The sequence below is a fragment of the Lonchura striata genome, chromosome Z, assembly GCF_046129695.1.
Source record: "Lonchura striata isolate bLonStr1 chromosome Z, bLonStr1.mat, whole genome shotgun sequence".
Classification (NCBI taxonomy): Eukaryota; Metazoa; Chordata; class Aves; order Passeriformes; family Estrildidae; genus Lonchura; species Lonchura striata.
The window spans coordinates 37314621-37334594 of NC_134642.1; the positions used below are offsets into that span (position 1 = coordinate 37314621).

The window sequence follows — 19974 nt, forward strand, 5'->3', positions numbered from 1 at the left end:
TTGATCTGAGACTGGAGATTCAAAATTTCTCAGAGTAACGTTGCAAAGCCTTTTTTTTTCCCTACCCCGAAGACTCATACCCTAGATGAGATCGTTGTTTTGATGGTTATCGTTTTTCATAACTTTTTTTACAGTACATCGTGGGAAATGTGCACGATTGTTTTTTCCTCATTCCATCCTTCATCTCTTGAAAGATGATCACACTTTCTTAGACTTCTTTCATAAAATCACACTAATTTTTTTTTCTATGATTTGAATTTAAGTAGGTAGCAATTTAAGGCTGATTTTTTTTTTCTATTGAAGTCTCTGGCAATTATTTCACTAAATTAAACACTACAAGACAAGATAGCTAATGTCCAGTTTTGGCATTTTTAGCAGGTGGGTTAGCATAAGTACTTTGAATAACTTTTAGTAATGACTGTAAGATCATTTTGGTGTTTTGAAACCTGTGGATCAAATTCATCATCACTGGAAGTCCATGCTGGATATAATGTACTGTAAAGCAAATATGCCAAAGAATGAAATTAGTATGGCAATTTCTGCCTTTTTGTACTTTTTAAAATTATTCTTTTCCCTAATGTTTTTTCTCTGCATTATTCTGTGTGCCTGTGTAGAAAATAGCATTTTGAAAAATTAAATGATCTTTTATTCTTTTAATAGGAAAAAGAGGCTGTTTTTCTTCTAGATGGTAAACATATAAATGAAATTAACTTGTCGTCAGGGAAGACAAGGAAGAAAATCCCTTCACTGCAGTCATTGTTGAAGAATGTGGTTGTCTTAACAACATCAGGAAATGGTTAAGTATAATATCTTAATGTGTTATAAGCTCAGATTATTTTATTTGTATTTGTAACACTCTGAAAAGTCTGCTATCTAAAGGATCTGCCAGTTCACTTAAACTGTGGCTAAGATGGAAGAGAAGTAATTTTAAGTAACTTAACAGTAATATCCTTCAAAACTTCTCTCCCCCAACGAACACAGCTGCTTGGTTGGCAGGAATACTTACAACAGGAGAGCTCTTTCTTTGGAATAAAGATCAGGACTGCTTGAAAGTTGTACCAGCAATCGAAGAGTCCAAGAAAGTAGTAGCAGGAGCACAAGGTAGGTTTTTTTCAGTTAATCCTGGGAAGAAATGGAATAAAGGGCAAGTTGTTTTCCTTTCTTTAAAGGTTATTATATGAGTAAAACAGCATTCTCACATTGTTTAGCATTTGTATAATTTGTGTGCTAGTTAAACTTTGACATATGTCATTTGAGTCGTACAGGTTTTTATTTAGTAATCCCTTGTAAATAGTTCATTTTCAGATACTGTAAGTGTATTTTTTAATGTTTAATTTTTTACTGTAAAACATACCTGACTAGGTTATCAGTTAGGGCAGATATATGTTTGATGTAAACAATATATGGATAATTTGAAGCTTGTTCTCTAGGTGGGCTTTATGGCAGGTGCTAGCTGGAAAGAATAAAATACAGACATGTATTTGCAAGCTTAAATATCAAATATTGTCTTGTGTTGGATAGCATCACTGATGCCAGCTTCTAAAGTTAGGTGTTGCACAAGAAATTCTGTCATTTCAGGGAAGATCAGTAATATGCCTAAGAGCTAAAAGTAATCCATAAGTAGAGCACTTAGGCTATCTCAGGAAACATCTCTAATGGTTGGTTGAGTGTTGTGGGAAAGATGATTCATAGGTTGCATAGACATGAAACCCCCATCTGACTTTACTACTGCACAGGGTCTGCTCTTAGTCATGAAGCTGAAAATTAAAGATACTTAGCATGGCAGCTTGGATTTCTTGTTACAGATGAGAAGAGAAATTTACTTTCTCTATTGTTTTTAATTCTGTATCTAACAAAGGAACAGAAATCTTGGCACATTGTTGTGTTTGTTTTTTTTTTTTCCTTCAGAGTGTTTAATGAGGTTGTACTTGTATGTATCTGGAGATGGCAGAAAGGTACTGTTAACTACTCCTACAGCATGTGCCTTTTTGTGGGAGAGCACAGAACATGAAAACTCAGCCTCTGGTAAAAACTCTCCTGGGCGTTGGACACAAGTTTTACCTGATGAATCAGTCATATTGCCTTCTCCTGAAGAAAAAGAAATTGGAGTGGATGCTGCTTTCATACAAAATGAGGTGAAAAATAAGCCCTAAACAATAATTTTATTTCTTAATTAAATTAGAGCCACAAAATCTGCAGTGAATTTTGAAAGCAATGTCTGCCTCTTCAGCATTTTGCAGAGGCTTAATATTTTGGGTCGTGTTACGTTTGGTGACAATGTAAGAACAGTCATACTGAATCAAATCAGAGTTTCTAGCCCACTTACGTTCTTGCCAGCCTTTATATTTCTGAATGACAACATTGTGTTATTTGTAATAGCTATTGATCTAAATAGGTAGATAAATACAGGGAAATTTGATTGTGACAAGCCTTTTGGGGCTTGTTTTGATCGTGTTATCTTTTTCCACAGGTACTAGCTGATTGCTGTTTGTGTTCTTTTGTATTTTACTCTGGTGAGTGTTTGGTGCTCACATTTTTGATTCTTCGATGGCATGAAAATACCTTGAAAAATGTTAGGTAAGTTCAAAGACATGTGAAGTTACAGCAATGTCAGGAATGTTTTTATTTTAGAGCTGGGATTCAGAGATACAGCTGTGTTGTATCCTGGAATCCTGCATGCTGAGAACCCACAAAACTGAACACATTTATATTAACGTTCCATTAACCTATGGTTATAAGCACCTACTTATATTTATGTATGCATGTCTATAGCATGCCCTCTTGTCATTTTAAGGCCATTCTCCCCTGTCCTTCTTCACATGTTCCTTGTAAAATGTGTTTAATACAAGAGTGTTTATTTACATATCCCATACTTCATCATTAGCTTCCACCTAGATGAAAGTGGGAGTATTTATCACTCTGTGTGGGTAGCTATGTATACACATTGGCACATGTGTTTTAATTTCATAGTTTTTTGCATGATGATGATAGAATGTACTTTTCTTCTTTTTTGTTATATTGGTTATATATATTTTCTTATATTTCTTGTACTGTGCAGCCATGAATTCCTTGACTACCTCTTTCTCTTCTTTATTATGTGGATTTGCGTGTTTTATTGGTTTTCTGTTGCCCTTTTAATTTCTTCTGCTCATTGTGTGTGCATTTCTATATCTGGTTTTGAACCAAGTGCTGAAATAGTCATACTGATACAACCACTTAAAAATACAATTGAGTAATAATCTGGAGCAAATGTATAGTCTTATTCCTCATTCTGGGTGACATATATATCTATGAGTTTAAATAGGTATGTCCTCTACAGCTGTTACTTGAATAACTTGCCTAAAGTTTGCCCAGCACATGATGTGGTACAACTGCTTTTGTTATATGATGTCTTTTTGATACCTCGTAGTGATGTCCTACTTGACCTAATCTTCAGTTTATCAGTGGCATGGTAATTCCTTTCTGGTATTATATAAAAATTGAAATAGATCATAGTATACCCAGTGCAGAAATGCATATGTATGTATGTAGCTAGCTGTCTGTCCACACCATAATGATTGCAGGCTAAAGTTGTAACTACACTTCTCAGACATCTTACTCATATTTTCTTGTGCTAGCTCCTGCTTAGTTTCATTGCTTGCTGTTGTTCAATTAATTTTTGCAAATAAATGCTTTTTTTTTCCTGTCAGTTAAATGGCATACTTCAAGATAGAATCTTTCTTGTATTTTCTGTCATGTTTTGAATCTTTTTAGGATCACAGAATTGTTTGGATTGAAAGGGACCTGTAAAGGTCACATAGTCCAACCTCCCTGCCATGGGCAGGAACACCTTCCACTAGATCACGTTACTGGAAGCATAATCCAGCATGTCATTCGAACACTTCCAGTGATGGGTCATCCACTTATTTTTTGTTCAGAGCCTCATACTGTTGATTTTCAAGTTCTGAGTATTCCTGTGGTGGATGGTGTTACAAGGTCTGAGTAAGATGTACCTGGCTAGAATGCAAGTGTCTCAATTATATGCCATTGATCTCTATATATATGCATGTTCTAGATTTATAAATCCCATAAAAATAATTCTTAGTGCTCAGACTTAATTTTTAAACTTGTGTAAGGACAAAATATTTTTTCATTTGTAAGGCATTTGAAGAAAAAGGTGTTTTTTTTAATAGCTCATGCTTTGTATGGTTTTGTCTTGCATGTTTTTTTACTGTATAGGAATAATCCCATTCTGCAAAATGAAGTAACCACTTGGTTTTGTTATCTTTTTGTTGATATTCAGTTCTTTGCCATACCAGATCCAGTGGGTACAGCAGACTCGCTCTCTTGTTAGTTTGGTCCCTCAGTGTGCGTCTGTTAAATCAAGAGGAGCTTTACTATGTGCATTTGCAAGAGATGGACTTGTGCTTGCAGTAGCTGTAAATCAAACTGATCCAAAGGTATGTATGACAGCCCATCATTTAAGCTAGGAGTTCAGTTTGAATGAAGTGGTAACAAGGATCTTAAAACACAGTTTTAGTATCATTTTAGCACTCATAAGGAGACATGAAATTATATTTACACTGATATCCCTAGCTAAAATATTTTAATACAACTCATAATTGTTTATGTGTGATGTTCAGTTAGAAGTTGGTAAGATCCTGTTATTTCTAAGCTGTAATAAAAAAGAAATTGATTTCACTTCCTGAGTCATATCTGCAAAGATTCTGGGTGGTTCTCAGTCAAACCTCAGCCTAACATGTTTTGGAGTTCCCACTTCATGGTGTTATTCCTATTAATAACTCAGAGGTCAAATTTTAATATACTTTTTAATGCTAATGATGACAAGGAAAATAAACTAGGTTTTTTGATGTAGATTAGGATGATGGAATCCTTCAATGATCCAATTGTTAAGTACCAGAAAGACTAAAGAAGAGTGATGTTACATTGAATGTTTTAGTAAAAGTTACATTGAAAAGAATACTCAATTACATATTAAGTATATAATAGTCCTTAGTTATTTTTCAAGTGTAGAACAATGTGTAAAATTCAATAAATGCTCAAATAGTAATAATTATTGAAATACAATGTCATTTCCATATATTGTGATGTTACCAGTCCACCAAATCTAATGCATAAGTTAGTAGTAGAAGTTTTTTTTACAGTAGTGGCATTTTGATACAAACACTTATGATGTCTTTTATTTTTTTCCTTCTAGGCAACTCAGGTTTTGTTTTTGAACACCTTGAATTTTGTAACTGTTTCTGGTAGCCTGAAAGGTTGTAGTAGTAAAAGTAGCATGACCCCATCCAGGTTCATCAGGTCAGTAAATGATGCTGTTTCTGCTGCTGTTGTGGATCCTTTGGTTTTGTGTTATGGTTTGTTTGTTTATTTTATAACTCTCCTAACCCTCTGATGCTAAAGTTTGACAGAGAAAAAATATTTTTTACCTGCTCAATTTAGATCTTACTGGGTTGGCGATATGAGTTGGACTCCTGATAGCCTTTTCTTGGCTTGCATGTTAAAACGTGGATGTTTGGTTTTATTGACATGTATGGGGGAATTGCTGACCTTAATTGCTTCTGGATGCTCTGTAGAATTTGGACCAGCACAGTTTATTCCATTTCATCCACTAATAACATACAGGTAAAAGGGTTTAAAAAATTTATGCATTTCTGTCTTCTGGTCTTACCTTATTTCTGTCATATTTATTATAATTTTGCATAAATGTTATCTTTCAAAAATCACTCTTTGCTTTTCATGTGTCTTCCCAATATCTGTTTCTCATTCATAGTTCTCTTCTATTTCTTATAATGCGTTTGTCGTGATGAAAATTGACATTGTGACAATGTAAGTATATATAAAGTGATGTGTTTTCCTAAAAGTGTTTGAATTTATTAGTAATTAGTCATTAAAATTAGCATGTTAGTTTTTATGAGAAGAAATTAAACTTGCAGAAGTACTAAAAATGCAAGTTTATTTTAATCAAGTGCTGTTTCTCTGCTCAATGCTTAATTTTACATATAGAACCTGATGTAAGATACTGCAAATAATGTATTTGCATGGACAGAAAGATGTTGTTTTTTAAAATGTTTTGGGATTCTCCAGATCTAAATTCTGAGATTATGCTGCTGGGTGCATGAGAGAGTAGAAGGATCTTTGATAACACACTTTAGCATAAACTGAAAGTAACACAGTCTAAATAGAGAAAACAAGAGAATCTAAACTTTATTTTTTTAAAAATCTTATTAACTTTGCATGACTTAAACCAAATAGTGTGTAAATATAACAGTTTGTGAAGACATTGAAAGAAGTATACTACCTTCTTACACTATCTGGTTGAAAAAATCAGATACTAGAATGTGTTAAAATACATGAATTATGATGATGTATTGAATATATTCAGCTACTTTTTTTTTCAAGTAAACACAAACAGTGTGTTATGTGGCTAACATTAGAATACATGTATTCTAGAACTCAGTAAGGAGGGATTTCTGTATTAAAAAAACATTTTGAAAGAGAAGATGTGTGTTTATTAAACATTTTTAATATCTGAACTTATGCTGAAATAGTAAGTCAGATTTTAAAGGGGTTCTTTTCTTTCATATATGACTTTCCTAGCCTAAACCTTTAAATTTCACCTTAAAGCATTTGTCATACCTAATGACAAGTTATATAAGAAAGTTAATAAAAAGTTTAAAAATAAAGCTAAATAATACAGTTAATGCAGTTAAAAAATAAAGCTAATACAACTTAGATAAGAAAATGTGATATGGAAATTTAGACTCCAATTATGAAAAAATACAATTATTACTAAAGAAATAATAAGTGGATGCTGAAAGCTGGTTTTAATTTATTTAAATTAAAATAAGTTGTTGTTGTAGTAACATACTGGCACCTTGCAAGCATAAATAGTGTTATCAAGAGTGCTTATCATGCGAAAGTGTAGACACTTCCCTAGGATTTTGAAGGGATTTATTTGGGTAGTAGATTGCATGGTATTACATGTTCTGAAATTATTTTGTTCATAGTTATTACATATGCTTCTTAATTTTTGATGTATTTCTCTTTTAGACAGCACCAATCTTGTTGTCGAGATTCCAGCCCGTCTCTTGGTTCTTCAGGTTCTGAACGTGATTTCTTGAGACAGAGATTCTCTGTTGCTTCACATCCAAGACTACCCTACCTGATTGTCTCTGATGGATACATGATAACACTGCTAAGATTTCCTAACAACTTTTCACCATCAGGATTTATGAGATCCCTTTTGCTTGATTCAACCCAACAGCTGTTAGAAAACATCTCTCAGAATTTGCTGAACTTCAAGGTAGGATTATTAACTATTTTGAAAGCTTATAAGTAAAAAATTTCATGTGCATGAAAAAGTGTAAATCGAAGACCCAGTATCTTTGAATTATAAAGTTGTTTAAGTAATCATACTAATCTGCAAAACAACGAATACAGATTTCCTGAAATTTTATTCCTTTGATGTCTGGGTGATATTTCAGGAAAATGTAGTGAATGGGACAGTCTGAACTGTCATTGTATTATTTTTCTGGAACTGTAAAAGAAGCAGGGATATCTATATCTATACAGTTGGTTGGGGATGTTGACATTATGCTACTCTCATCAACTTTCACAATGATGCAGGAAGAATTCTGGAAATCTTCTACAACTTAGTTCCTATGGTATTTGTCCACTAGGTCTTCAGGCAAGGGTGGCAATTATAGCTTGGTTAAAGCATTTCTGTTTCATTTTCTGTCACTTCTGAATTCTCCATCTGGGAGAAGGGAAGCCGTTGAAGGAAGAGGTCCTCTGACTGTTGCTGACCACATAAGATATAAACACATATTTAGTTCAGAATATTTGCATTTGCTGATAGAATGCAGCTTCTCTTCTAATTCAGTTCCTATTCTGATTTTTGGAAAAGTGAGCTGTCATGGTATTATTCCTGCATAAGCTAGAATAGTGAGCAAGGATTTGAGGACTTAAATAGATATGTTAACTAGTAAAAATGCAGAAAAACCCTACATACAGGCAAATTTCTAGGTTTTTTTTTTCAGGCATCAAGACAGCAGATTCTTTCAGTATGAAGTAAACTAAAGTTGTCTGGTGTGAGAGAATTCTGCTTCCCCAAAGCATCATCAAATGGTAGTTTGTTTCTGTGCAACAGATGCTTGCTGACCTGTTCTCCTTGTATGTCTGGGACTTGAACTGAAGCTTTTTACAACAGTAGCCAATTTCCTTGACTTGTTTAGAAACTGTCTGTCTTGCTAGAAACTGATATGTTTTCTGTTGTTATTTCTTCTAGTGTAAAGGGAGATCTCTACAATCACTGTTGTCTTTAAAAGCCAGTCTTTTAAAACAAGTTCAAAATCAAAGTTCTATCTTTTCCACCATTCCGAGATTCCTGGAGGAGGAGGATACAACAGAAGTTAATGAGAAAACCATGGATTTGCTGGTACTTAATAGCATTCTTCCACTTAACGTGAAATTATGTACTTTTAAGGTACTTTCAATGGAGTCTCAGCACTTTCACAGGAAAGAATTTTTGCCTTACATCTTGTCTAAGCCTGCCATCTCTCAGTTTAAAACTATTGTCCCTTGTCTTCTCACTACATGTCCATGTCAAAAGCCTCCTGCTCTCTTGTGGCCTTCGTTAAGTAATGAAAGGTGCTGTAAGGTCTCCCTGGAAAGCTAATACTTCAGCTTCACTTTATAGTAAAATGTAACATTAACTATTAGATATACTGGGGCTATAGACTATTTTAGTAACAATCTTATTCTTAATGAATAAGATACTTACCTTTATCCTGAGTTTTAAAGGATTCTTTTATAAGTTCGGAAATCTGTATTTGTCTTTTGGAAGAGTGGCCCCGTGAACATAGTTACTGAACAGCCTTTCCCAACTTCATGTTATGCTTTTGAGTTTTGGTTCATTCTTTGAAGCTTTTGAGCTTTTGTTTAATGTCTTTTATATCTTACAGGTATCTGGCAGAATTTCTGTCTTTTATTCTAGGCTTAGTGAAGGATGGGGTTTCACTTTCTGGTATAAAATCTTCTGCTATATTGGCAGTGTAATTTTGGTGTTAGGTAATTTAATTTGTCTGCCCAACTGTTTTGCAAAGAATGACATTTAATTTGAGACTGAGATGAAACTGCAGTTTATTAGATATACTAGCATTTAAGCAAGGTAATTAAGCATAAAAACTTCATTTATGACACTGACTAAATTATGAGTCTTTGCAGTCTTTGTGTGCTCTCTCTCAGTAAACTTGAATTAAACTTGATTTTTCACTTGTCTGATTTAGGACGTTGAAGAAGAATCAGACAATGAAAGGCAGTTTTACAATTGCCCTTCCATCTTCTATAACCAAAGAATCTATTCATCTGTTGGTAAAGCTGATGAAGGCTGCTTAGAATTTGCATCAATGTTTGATACCATCCATGCAGAAGACGATATTGAAGAGAAAGATAAATCATCACTGGAACTATATTCCATTCAGAAAAACCTCCTTGGTGCATGGCAGATAGGGATTTCAAAAAAACTGGAAGAGAAAGATGCATTACTGAATTACACAGTGAACTGCATTATCCATTTTTTCAGAATTGTTCAGTTTGTGAAATGTACTTTGCTAAACCAGGATGCATTTTTGAACAAGTCTGTGAAGAATACTCAATGGATGCATTTTGTCTTGAAATATTTTCAGCAGTGTTTGACTGTCTTGTACTGGCATTCAAGAGCCAGTGTGACTCGGCATGTGGCAAAGCTTACATTAGAAACTTTAAAACTGATGTTTATACAGCAACAAGATCTGTTGTTCTCAAAAAACCTTTTGGCATGTTTCTGTCTTTTGAAAATGGTTTCTTATATCCTAAGCAGAGTATGTGTACTACAGTATGAGAATTTTTTTGCCTCTCCTGACACTAATACTCTCGTGGAACTTGACTCCCTCACTGTGCCTGTTTTCTTAGTTCTTGATGATAATAGTACTCAGCAGTTTAGTTCACTGAAATCTCTGCTTAGAGAATGTCCTCAAGTAAACCATGATGCAAAAACAGAAAAAAGGTATGAATAAGCTTTGCATGGGGAAAAATGTACAAGAAAACCAGGTGATCAGGCCCAGCCATCACAGGTTTATGAAAGGCAGATCCTGCAAGACCAGCCTGGTTTTCTGTGACAGGTGACCTACTTGATGGATGAGGGAAAGGCTGTAGATATTGTCCACCTGGATTTTAGTAAAACCTTTGACACAGGCTCCCATAATTCTCCTGGAGAAATTGGCTGCTTATGGCTTGGATAAAAGCACTCTTTGTTGAGTTAAAATGGATTCATGCCTGATAGCTTGGCCTAGGAAGTGGTGGTGAATGGAGTTACATCCAGCTGCAGCCAGTTGCTGTGGTGTTCCCTAAGGTTCAGTACTGGGGCCAGCCCTGATTAATATGTTTATCAATGCTTAAGGTGAGGGGATTGAGAGCACCTTCACTCGGTTCATAAATAACAGTTGAGTGTGACTGTTGATCTGCTGGAGGACAGGAAGGCTCTGCAGAAGGATCTGGACTAACTGCATTGGTAGGCTGAAGCCAATGGTGTCAGGTTCAACAAGGCCAAGTACCAGATCCTGCCCTTGGGTCACAACAACCTTGTGCAGCACCACAGGCTAGGGTAGAATAGCTGGAAAGCTGCCCATGTTGGTTGGTGTTGGTTGACAGCAGATGCACATGAGCCAGTGTGTGCCCAGGTGGCCAAAAGAGGCCAATGAAATCCTGGCAGCAGGACCAGAGAAGTGACAGTTGTTCTGTACGTGGCACTGGTGAGGCAACGCATCAAGTCCTGTGTCTAGCCCTAGGCCCCACAGTATCTGAAAGTGTCGTCAAACATTGTACCAGGCTGCCTGGGGAAGTGGGCTGAATCATATTTAAAAGATATGTAGCTGTGGTATTTAGGGACATGGTTTAGAAGTAGGATTGGCAATGTTAATGTTGGACACAATGATCCCAAGGATGTTTTCCAGCCTAAGTGGTTCTATATGGTGGAACAAAAATTGTATGAGTTAAACTATAATGAAATATCCTTTTGTTTTTTTTCCTGCCATTTACTCCATGGAAAGGCATCATAAACAAGGCATACGGATTAAGACTCAGACCTATATTTGAATATAGTTTGGTTCTGGTGACTAAACTATAACTGCAAATCGGTTTGGAGATAACTGATGGGTTGACAGCTGACACCAGGCCTGGTAGTGCAGCATTTATCCAGATATTGAAATTTAGATGCTTTAACTGTCTCTTGTGCATTTCAGTTCTTCCTAGTTGCAAATTATATGGAGCAAGAGTCTGCTCATATGCAATATGTCAATGGTGTCAATTTAGTCAGCAAAGTTTTTATTCATAATGGACGTGGTGTCTCAGAGCAGTAAGAAAAGCCCATTTGTGGAAATGAACTTACTTAAATTTCTGCACACATAAACTTGACTGAAATGTGCTGTCAGCTTTTAGGAAAGTATACTGTTATCACTGGAGTATTTCTATGCTGCAAAACTCCAGTGAATCAAAGTGTGCTGTTTACATGAGCAGGCTTCTGCTTTCCAGAGGTTTAGAACGTAAGTAGCATTATAACTCATTAATTAATTCCTACTACAATGAAAGGCATTTCTTCAATAATCATTAAATATAGTACTATGTTCTCTGCTAATCTGATACACAAGTTTCAGTTATATTGGAGAAGATAATCCATATTTTTGATTAATTGGGCTCCAGGTGATGAGCACTGTGCATCTGATTGCTTCTGTGTTAATTATGAACCCAGTAGTACTTCAAGATACAAATGTATTGCAGTTATGTGCAAGCTTTTTCAAGCCTCTAGCAATGTGTGTTTGCTTGTATTGTTAAACTTACTATGTATCTGAGCTGGTACATCTAGTAGGACTGTGCTAGGCAACAGGGACTTGCCAGCCCTAAAACATTCTTCATTCTTATTTTATTTATTTATTTTATTTAGAATTGCATAATTCTGCAATCTTGTTTTATCGTCTTTGCTCTTCTGTGTTATGCTTTAATTGTTTTTTAATCAGTCTTGTTTATAAAGATAGTAATACCTGTTCTGAGGTTTCTCTGTCTGAGATAAATTAATTTCCCCATTGTTTAGCTAGCAAGGGGATTAATTTTGGGGGCATTTAGGTTCTTAAAGTAGATTCCTGTGCTTAAGAAAATTCAGAAGATTTAATGTTTGTTAGTCAAAAATTAGGCAAAAAGTGCTTCATTTTCTCCCCCCAGCAAAGTCAAGCAAGTAGTTAATAGAACTTAGTTTTTGGGTGAATAATATAAAAGAAAAGAATATAGGAAATTGATGTAGGCAACTTTGTTAACTCTTGCTTAATTTCATAATATTGTACTTCTTGAATTACAGGTTGACTGTACTATGGCGACTATTATATGAGAAAGTGGTTTGGTATCAGGTGCAGTTGAAAAGAAAAGTGAACAGGAATGCAGAAGAGGTTTCTATTGTCTCATTGCTTTTAAGTCATATACAAGCAACCATTCAGTCTTCAGGAGTGACATTAGAACAACATTTGAAGATTAATTCTGTATCTGGTTAGTAAAAATGTTAATTGAAAACTAGGAAAATTAGGTCCATCTTAGTAATTGGTAACTGACCACTAGATTTTTAAAAAGTGAACATTTGGACTTCTCTTAAAATTCTTACCATAATTCTGTTTTAAATACTTTATGTCCTGGTATGTCTGTAGATTGCATTATAATCTTTAGAGTTTGTTAAGCTAAATAAGAAGACTGAATTTATTTCAGTTTGCTTTGAGCCATATCCTAAAGAATCTGAATGGAAGATTTTAATTCTGATCTCCCGTGTTGTTTCTTCTGAAGTAAATGGGCATCACAATGTGTCTCTTACTGGATTTCTGTGTAGAAAGACTGTTCACTCCATATGGTCATTGTGGTCATGAGTATGTTGTATTCACAAATGTGGTCAGTTTAAACTACGCATCTAATTAGTGTAACCTAAGGTGCTTGGTAATCTAGCATATTTATTCTCCAAAGGGTATATAGTTGTAGCCTAATTTCTTACACTTTACTGTCCTATATTCTACTTTCCTTTTGACTTCTACACTGCTAAAACCAACTTCCCATTTATGTCTCCCTTTACAACTCTGTTTCCTTGCCATGTCATGGCAAGACAGAGAGAGAAATTTCTCTCCCCTAAACGACAATTCTAATGCCTCTTCCTACAGCACTCCATACAATACATTGGCTTCTCCTGGAGGAGAGCTCATACATTACCTATCCTGGCAGGGAGTATTCAATATTCATCTTCTCTCAGATGTTCACAACCTAGACTTAATTGTGAAAATAGAAGTTTGCTGGGGGCTCACATATTTTGTTCTGCTTTCAGTAAGTCTCTGATGCTGAAAGAAGAGTGTATGTATTTGTAAATATAAAAGTAATTACTAAAAGTAGAGCTTTTAATTTGTTAATATGTGATTTTATAGGTGAGGAGAAGTTCCTTTTAGGCTCATACAGAGAAGCTGTGGACATTTGGAAAAGATCTCTTTGTGAACTCAAAACAAATGGTAAGGGATAATATCTTTGAGGGTAGAGGGAGTGAGCTGTATAATCATTTTACATTTGTGACTCTGTTTGCCTTTCAGAAAGGGTACATATTTGAAATTAAGATAGGATGAGTAGACACCAGTCAAAACTTAAGTCTGGTTGCTCTCTGAGAAAATTCTGTGCATTTCTATTTTAATATCAGAGCTTTCTTAGGACTATGAAGTACGTGGTACAGGAAAGTACTAGATGAATTCATATGAAAGAAAGAGTCAAAACAGATGAACAAAAATCAATTCCTTCAGTAGCTGTAAAATTAAAATAATTAGTGTTTGGAGAGTAACAAAATAAAACTTGTGTAAGGAGTTTTTATAAGAGTTGATTTGAAACAGGTATACCAGAGTCTCTTTCCAGGCATCATGAGAAAAATTTTTCCTGGTTATTAAAGAATACTTAATTGAGGAAAAAAATTCAGATTATTGGCGGCTTGGTGTGTGTCTAAGCAACTCCACTGTGGTTCAGGCATTCTTTCTTTGAAGGCTGGGTTTCCTTAAGCTCTCCTGTCTTTGTCTGTGTCTTAACAGTTATGCATAGTATTGTTTTAAAAACTGCCATATCTCTAGAAATAAAAATGTGGATGAGCATTAACTTACTAGGGACTTAGAGGCTGTATAGAAGGATCGTATCCTAAAGTAGCAGCTCCTGATTTCTACTCCTTAAAGTGTATTTTTATGTAGATGTGTTTCTAGAGAGGAAAGAACTAGTACTATAATTTGCTGCATCTCTTCTTGTGTTTATTGTTTCTTTTCCACTTGGACTTCTACCTTTTTTTAAATCTTTTAATGCAGGAGGAAAAAGAGCATGTTTTCTTCAGCGTAGATACTATCTTGCAATATTGTTTTGTCACCTGTATCAATATAACCTGTGTGAAGCTCAGGGACTCTGCGATCATCTGGTAAGAGAGATTCTAAGGCGATCACAGCTCTCCACAGGTCAGATGGAAGAATTTTCTGGTATGTTTACATTGCCTAAAAGTGTGGTAAGGTATGTTGAGACTGAAGAACTTAACGTCGATTTTCTGTGCCCTCACATGCATACCTGACACCTTTTGACGCTTTACACTTTACACTGTTTTCAGTGACTTTTTCTGATCCTCTGATATTTCAGCTGCACTTGTTGAAATATGTGTTTAGACAACTCTCATTGTCTACTAGTCACCTGCTAAATATTTTTAGATTCAAATCCTCCCAAAGAAAGACTTTGAATAAGAAAAATAAGGGGGAAATAATGTGATTTGATTTGACATTTATTTAACTTTTTTATGATACGGTATGAAAACCAGCAAATTTTAGTTTGGTCACCAGTCCTAATTTGACAGTGGGATGTTTTGCGATGCTTGTAAATTTTTTTTTCCCGAAGTCTGAATCCAAGTGAAATCTAAATTTCCAAGTTTGAAGAAGCGATTTTTTTTCTCAGTGCAGGTCTAAATTTAGATGTTAAAGGTCCATCTCCGGTCATTAAAAACCTTGTATAAAAGTCTTCTAATATTAGTATAATGTACAATTATTAGTATAATGTATAATTAGTATAAAAGATTAAGCTCTGTAAGTTCTGAAAGCTTGTCAAGGAATTATGTAAGTTTGCTTATTTTAAAAAAATGTTTTATAACCTGTGATTAAATAATTTTGGCATTCAAATTTAAAATAATTTTTATTGTAATATTTTTGTTTGGATTTTTTTAGATACCAAGTATTTTCAGCATGAACTATGGATGGTAACCAGCATTCATACTGACACTGCCATGGCTGTGATTCGATCCATGGCACGATTCATGGCTGCTTATTTCACAAAGCAGCTGCTCTATATCTTTCCTCCTCACAATGTTGACATCCTTCATCCCCTTCACATCAAACAAGGTATTTCCTGTACAAGCAGTTCTAGTTGTCTAAATCTTACCATTTTTTTCACATGTATCATTGATGTCTGTTATGATGTAACTTGATGATCAAATTAGCTTTTCAGTGGAGTAGGAGACAGAAAAACCATAAGGAGGTCACAAAAAAAGTGTAGCTGATACAATTTTTGTTCCAACAGATAGGATCATTTAGGTTGGAAAATACCTGTAAGATCATGGTGTCCAACCATTAATATTGCCAAGCCCACCACTAAACCATGTCCCTAAACACCACAGCTACAGATCTTTAAAATACCTACAGGAATGGAGACTCAACCCGCTTTCCTGGGCAGCTGGGTCCAGTGCTTGACAACCCTTGTAGAGAAGCAGTTTTTCCTGATATCCAGTCTAAACCTCCCCTGGCATAACTTGAAGCCATTTCCTCTTCTATCACTTGGCACTTGGGAGAAAAGATGGATCCCAACTTGGCTACAGCCTACCTGCCTTCAAGAAGTTGTAGAGTAATAAAGTCTCCCCCGAGCCTCCTGTTCTCCAGGCTAAACATCCCCAGCTCCCTCCGTTGCTTCTTACAGGACTTATGCTCCAGTCCCTTCCTCAGCCTTTTGCCCTTCTCTGGACACACTCCAGCACCTCAATGTCTTCCTTGTACTGAGGGGCTCAGAGCTCACCCCAGCATTCAAGCTGACCTCACCAGTGCAGAGTACAATCACTACCCAAGTCCTGCTGGCCACACTAATTCTGATACAAGCCAGGATGCCCTTGGCCACCTGGACACACAGTAGCTCGTGTTCAGCCGCTGTCAAGCAATATGCCCAGGTCCTTTTCCACTGGACAGCTTTCCAGGTACTCTTCCCCCAGCATGTAGTGTAGGCAGGGGTTGTTGTGACAAAAGTGCAGGACGTGACGCGTGGCCTTGTTAAATACCATAGAACTGTCCTCAGCCTGTCAATCCAGAACCCTCTGCCTGAGAGTTCCTGCAACCCAGAGCCTTCCTGCACCCTAGAAGGAAGGTCATAGAAGGAGATCAGGTTGGTCAAGCAGGACCTGCCTTTTTCAAATCCCTGCTGGCTGGGCCAGATCCTGGTTGTCCTGTATGTGTCTCATGATGGCACTCAAGATGATCTATGACTTTCCTCTGCACCACAGTCAGGCTGACAGATCTGTAGTTCTCCAGACCCTTCTTCCAGCTCTTCCTGTCAATGGGGTGTCCCTTTTGCCAACCTCTGGTCAGCTGGAGCCTCCCTGGTGAGCCAGGACTGTGGGTAATGATGGAAGCTGACTCAGTGAGTACTTCCTCCAGCTCCCTCAGTACCCTGCAATGGATCCCATCCAGCCCAATGGTGTGGTGTATCAGCTGGCTGACCATTTTCCCTTGAACTGGGATCTTCATACTGTTCCACATTGCTGTCTTCCAGCTCAGATGGCTTGTTACCCAGAAAACTGGTCTTACTATTAAAGACTGAGGAAGGGAAGGAATTAAGTACCTCAGCCTTTTTATCATCCTTTGTTACAATTTTGCCTAAAGATCTAGCTCTGACTGTCTTTGATCCTCCCAAATGTGAGATAACAGCAGTGCTGAAGAAGTGGTTTAATTGATACTGTGATCTGGTATGACCCCCAACTGAAAAGCCAGAGGAAAGCGTTTTCTTCCTTTGTTCAGAAATCTTTATTTTCAGAACTATTTTTTCAAATGTTTGTGAGAATAAAGATTTATTTGGAAGCATTTTAAGTACTCTGCCAGTAAGATGATATTATAATGCTGTGTATGTTTTTACAATATTAACTTATTTTGATTGATTAGGTTTTCTGTAATATATTTGAATGCATTGAGCACTTTTAATGTTTCTGTACTACAGCATGCACTTGTATCTACTTCTTTCTTCATGGTCTTTGAATGCTTTATTTGGACCGCTTTCAAGATAAAACCTACAGAATAAAACCTTGATTTTAATACTTGGCTAGGCAAAGATCAATGTACATGGTGAGAGAGTTGGGGTAAAATTACATTGCGCAAGCTGGATTATTCATTACTGTGAATATCTCCTAAGTAATGCCACTGTCTGAGCAAAACAGAAGCTGTGAGAGAAGCAAATAAGTTCTTAGAATTCATGCTGATCAGCACCCCTCCAGGAGAACCAGGAAACGAAACCTTGAAAAACAAATCTAAATCTAAATTAAAAAGGAGATACTACATTTGTCTGAAGTTTCTCTCTATATACTCTCCTAAAATCAAAGAATTACAGAATATTATGTACTGTTCTTTCCCAAAAATGCATTTTAGCATTCTGTCTTCTGCAATAAGTACAGTGTATACAAACAATGTGGGTACGCTAGGAAAACTCTAGGAATTTCCATTTATCTCATGTGTACCCTCTAGTATATCCTACACATAAGAGGAATATTTGCAAATAGTCCATCAGTATGATTAAGTCTTTAAAAAAAAAAAAACAAAAGCTTTGCACTTGCTTTCCTATCTCACATTATTAAGCAGGAAAATAGCCTATTCTGGACTCGCTTTTATACCATTGCTGAGATACTTCCCTAGTGTACCTCTAATAAAAGTAAATTAATAATAAAAGCAGTTGTACACTGAAACTAATCCACAATCAGTGTGAGCAAATGAATTCTAGATTACTCATCTGATAGCACGAGGATTTATGTAAACTTTAATATGTGCTTTTCATGTCACAGACTTACCTCCTCGCATCATTCCACTGCAACACTGTTTGGTTACCCGAGCTGTCAAGGACCAGAAGCTTTCACCTGTGTGGACAGCTGAATATGCTCTTGATTTGTTCTTTATTGGTGGACTAATTCCAGAGGCTGTGTGGTTAGCACACACACTTGGGGACTGGAAGCAGTCTGTGTCAATTGGTCTTGCCTACCAGCTGTATTGTCAGAACTCTGATGACCTCCCAAGGTAAACTTGCAGTTGGAATCAGTATACTACATTCTGTTATATAGTTATTTCCATGAAGTTTATTTTGACAAGCCATGTGTTTTGCCTCAGAAGTTCATATTCCTAGACTTGTAGTAGGTGTAGAACTTAAGGTCTTATGATTAGTTATTTTGGCATAGATACTAGTTTAAGAGACCTCCATTGGATTATGTATGAATATTACTTTTTTATTCATGAGCAGTTTCTTGTTATCTTCCAGAATGAAAAAACCAGAGTGTCACCTGCCATTAAGCTTATTACCACTGCAGACTTTTCAAGAAAAGTTACAGTCTTTGTTAGGACAGCCAGTAACTTCTGATACATCAGGACTTACTAAATACAAGAAGTTCACAGGTACTTAAAATGAAAAATAATTGTGGTTGTTTTTTCATGTTATTTGACTACATATACAGTGTTATACACTGTCTGAGAAAGAAACAACTGCTTTGTCTTCTCCAGTGTGTGTATTACTATTTTAATATATTCAAGCACTTTAATTTCATGAGGCTATGTGTTTTGGCTTTGATCATTCCAGAAATGAAATATATTATCAATCCTGTATTCTCATTTGTGTTGCACAAACCTTTGCTTGACCATATTTGATATTAACTTATATAGAATGATGCCAAATCTTTGTTACAATAAACAAATAAATTTATGTGTTAACAGTATGGGAAGTATCATCACACTTGAATTAGCTATAAGAAGATGCTAAGTTTTGCTTTTTCCTTTCTGATAAAGTGAATCCCCAGGTCCAGCTGCTAGCAAGGCTAAGAGTGTATTCCCAGTAGATATATACGCAGCACCTGTATGTGACTGGCCACATGTGAAGACCTACAGACCTGCTCACCACTCACACAGTCAGCACCAACAATCCTATCACCTTTTCCTCTCCTGTTGGTCAGGATTAAAGTTGGCATATAGGTACACATGGTACAAATGTGTATCACTCCGGGAGCTGGGCCAGTGGCAAGACCATTAGCTGAGTAGATGGCTAGCTGACCCAGTTGCTGAGTGTCACAGGTTGCTCATGTCTGTGTATGTAAGCCCCAAAGCCCCATCCTGTCTCTACATTCTGGTACAGAGCCACTCACAAACACCCTCTTTCCCCGCACACATACACTGTCTATGCACCCCACAGCATCTGGCCTGGAGCATACAGTCCTGCAAGTACACAGGATACAGCAGAGAGTTGGGCTCCTCAGTCTGTCCAGGTGCCTGACCTTTAGAGACACACACACGCACACATACATATATACACACTGTATTTCTGGCACATGGTCATGGCTCCCTTGGTCTCCCCTTGTCTTGCCTTTAGAGACATGAAGATGCACAAGCAGGTCTCTCACTTGTCTCTCTGGCTGTTGGCCAGGTCTTCGCTGGTCCCTGCAGATACTGTGAGCTCCTAACTTAATACTTAACTGCTGAAATTCATACCATTGTCTAGATCAACCTATCCTTATTTATATTCTACAGAAAGTTTACTGGCACAATCTCTATACTTTATTCTCTTTTATCTGAAAGCATTTCAAGTTCTTGTCAGCAGGTGGATGTACTTACTGATGAAAGGGTTGCTTTA

At 36.4% G+C, this 19974-nt stretch overlaps 1 protein-coding gene across 1 annotated transcript in view; it reads left to right on the plus strand.

Moving 5' to 3' along the window:
* Window positions 1–19974, plus strand: part of CPLANE1 (ciliogenesis and planar polarity effector complex subunit 1) — a 62809-nt gene that overhangs the window by 783 nt on the left and 42052 nt on the right. The window contains exons 3-18 of the mRNA XM_077790522.1: window positions 661–796; window positions 982–1101; window positions 1909–2135; window positions 2471–2577; window positions 4283–4439; window positions 5198–5301; window positions 5443–5625; window positions 7054–7306; window positions 8291–8488; window positions 9291–10048; window positions 12389–12573; window positions 13485–13565; window positions 14391–14555; window positions 15285–15458; window positions 18149–18377; window positions 18616–18749. Coding sequence (XP_077646648.1) covers window positions 661–796; window positions 982–1101; window positions 1909–2135; window positions 2471–2577; window positions 4283–4439; window positions 5198–5301; window positions 5443–5625; window positions 7054–7306; window positions 8291–8488; window positions 9291–10048; window positions 12389–12573; window positions 13485–13565; window positions 14391–14555; window positions 15285–15458; window positions 18149–18377; window positions 18616–18749 — 3211 coding nt within the window. The remainder of the gene's footprint in view (window positions 1–660; window positions 797–981; window positions 1102–1908; window positions 2136–2470; window positions 2578–4282; window positions 4440–5197; window positions 5302–5442; window positions 5626–7053; window positions 7307–8290; window positions 8489–9290; window positions 10049–12388; window positions 12574–13484; window positions 13566–14390; window positions 14556–15284; window positions 15459–18148; window positions 18378–18615; window positions 18750–19974) is intronic.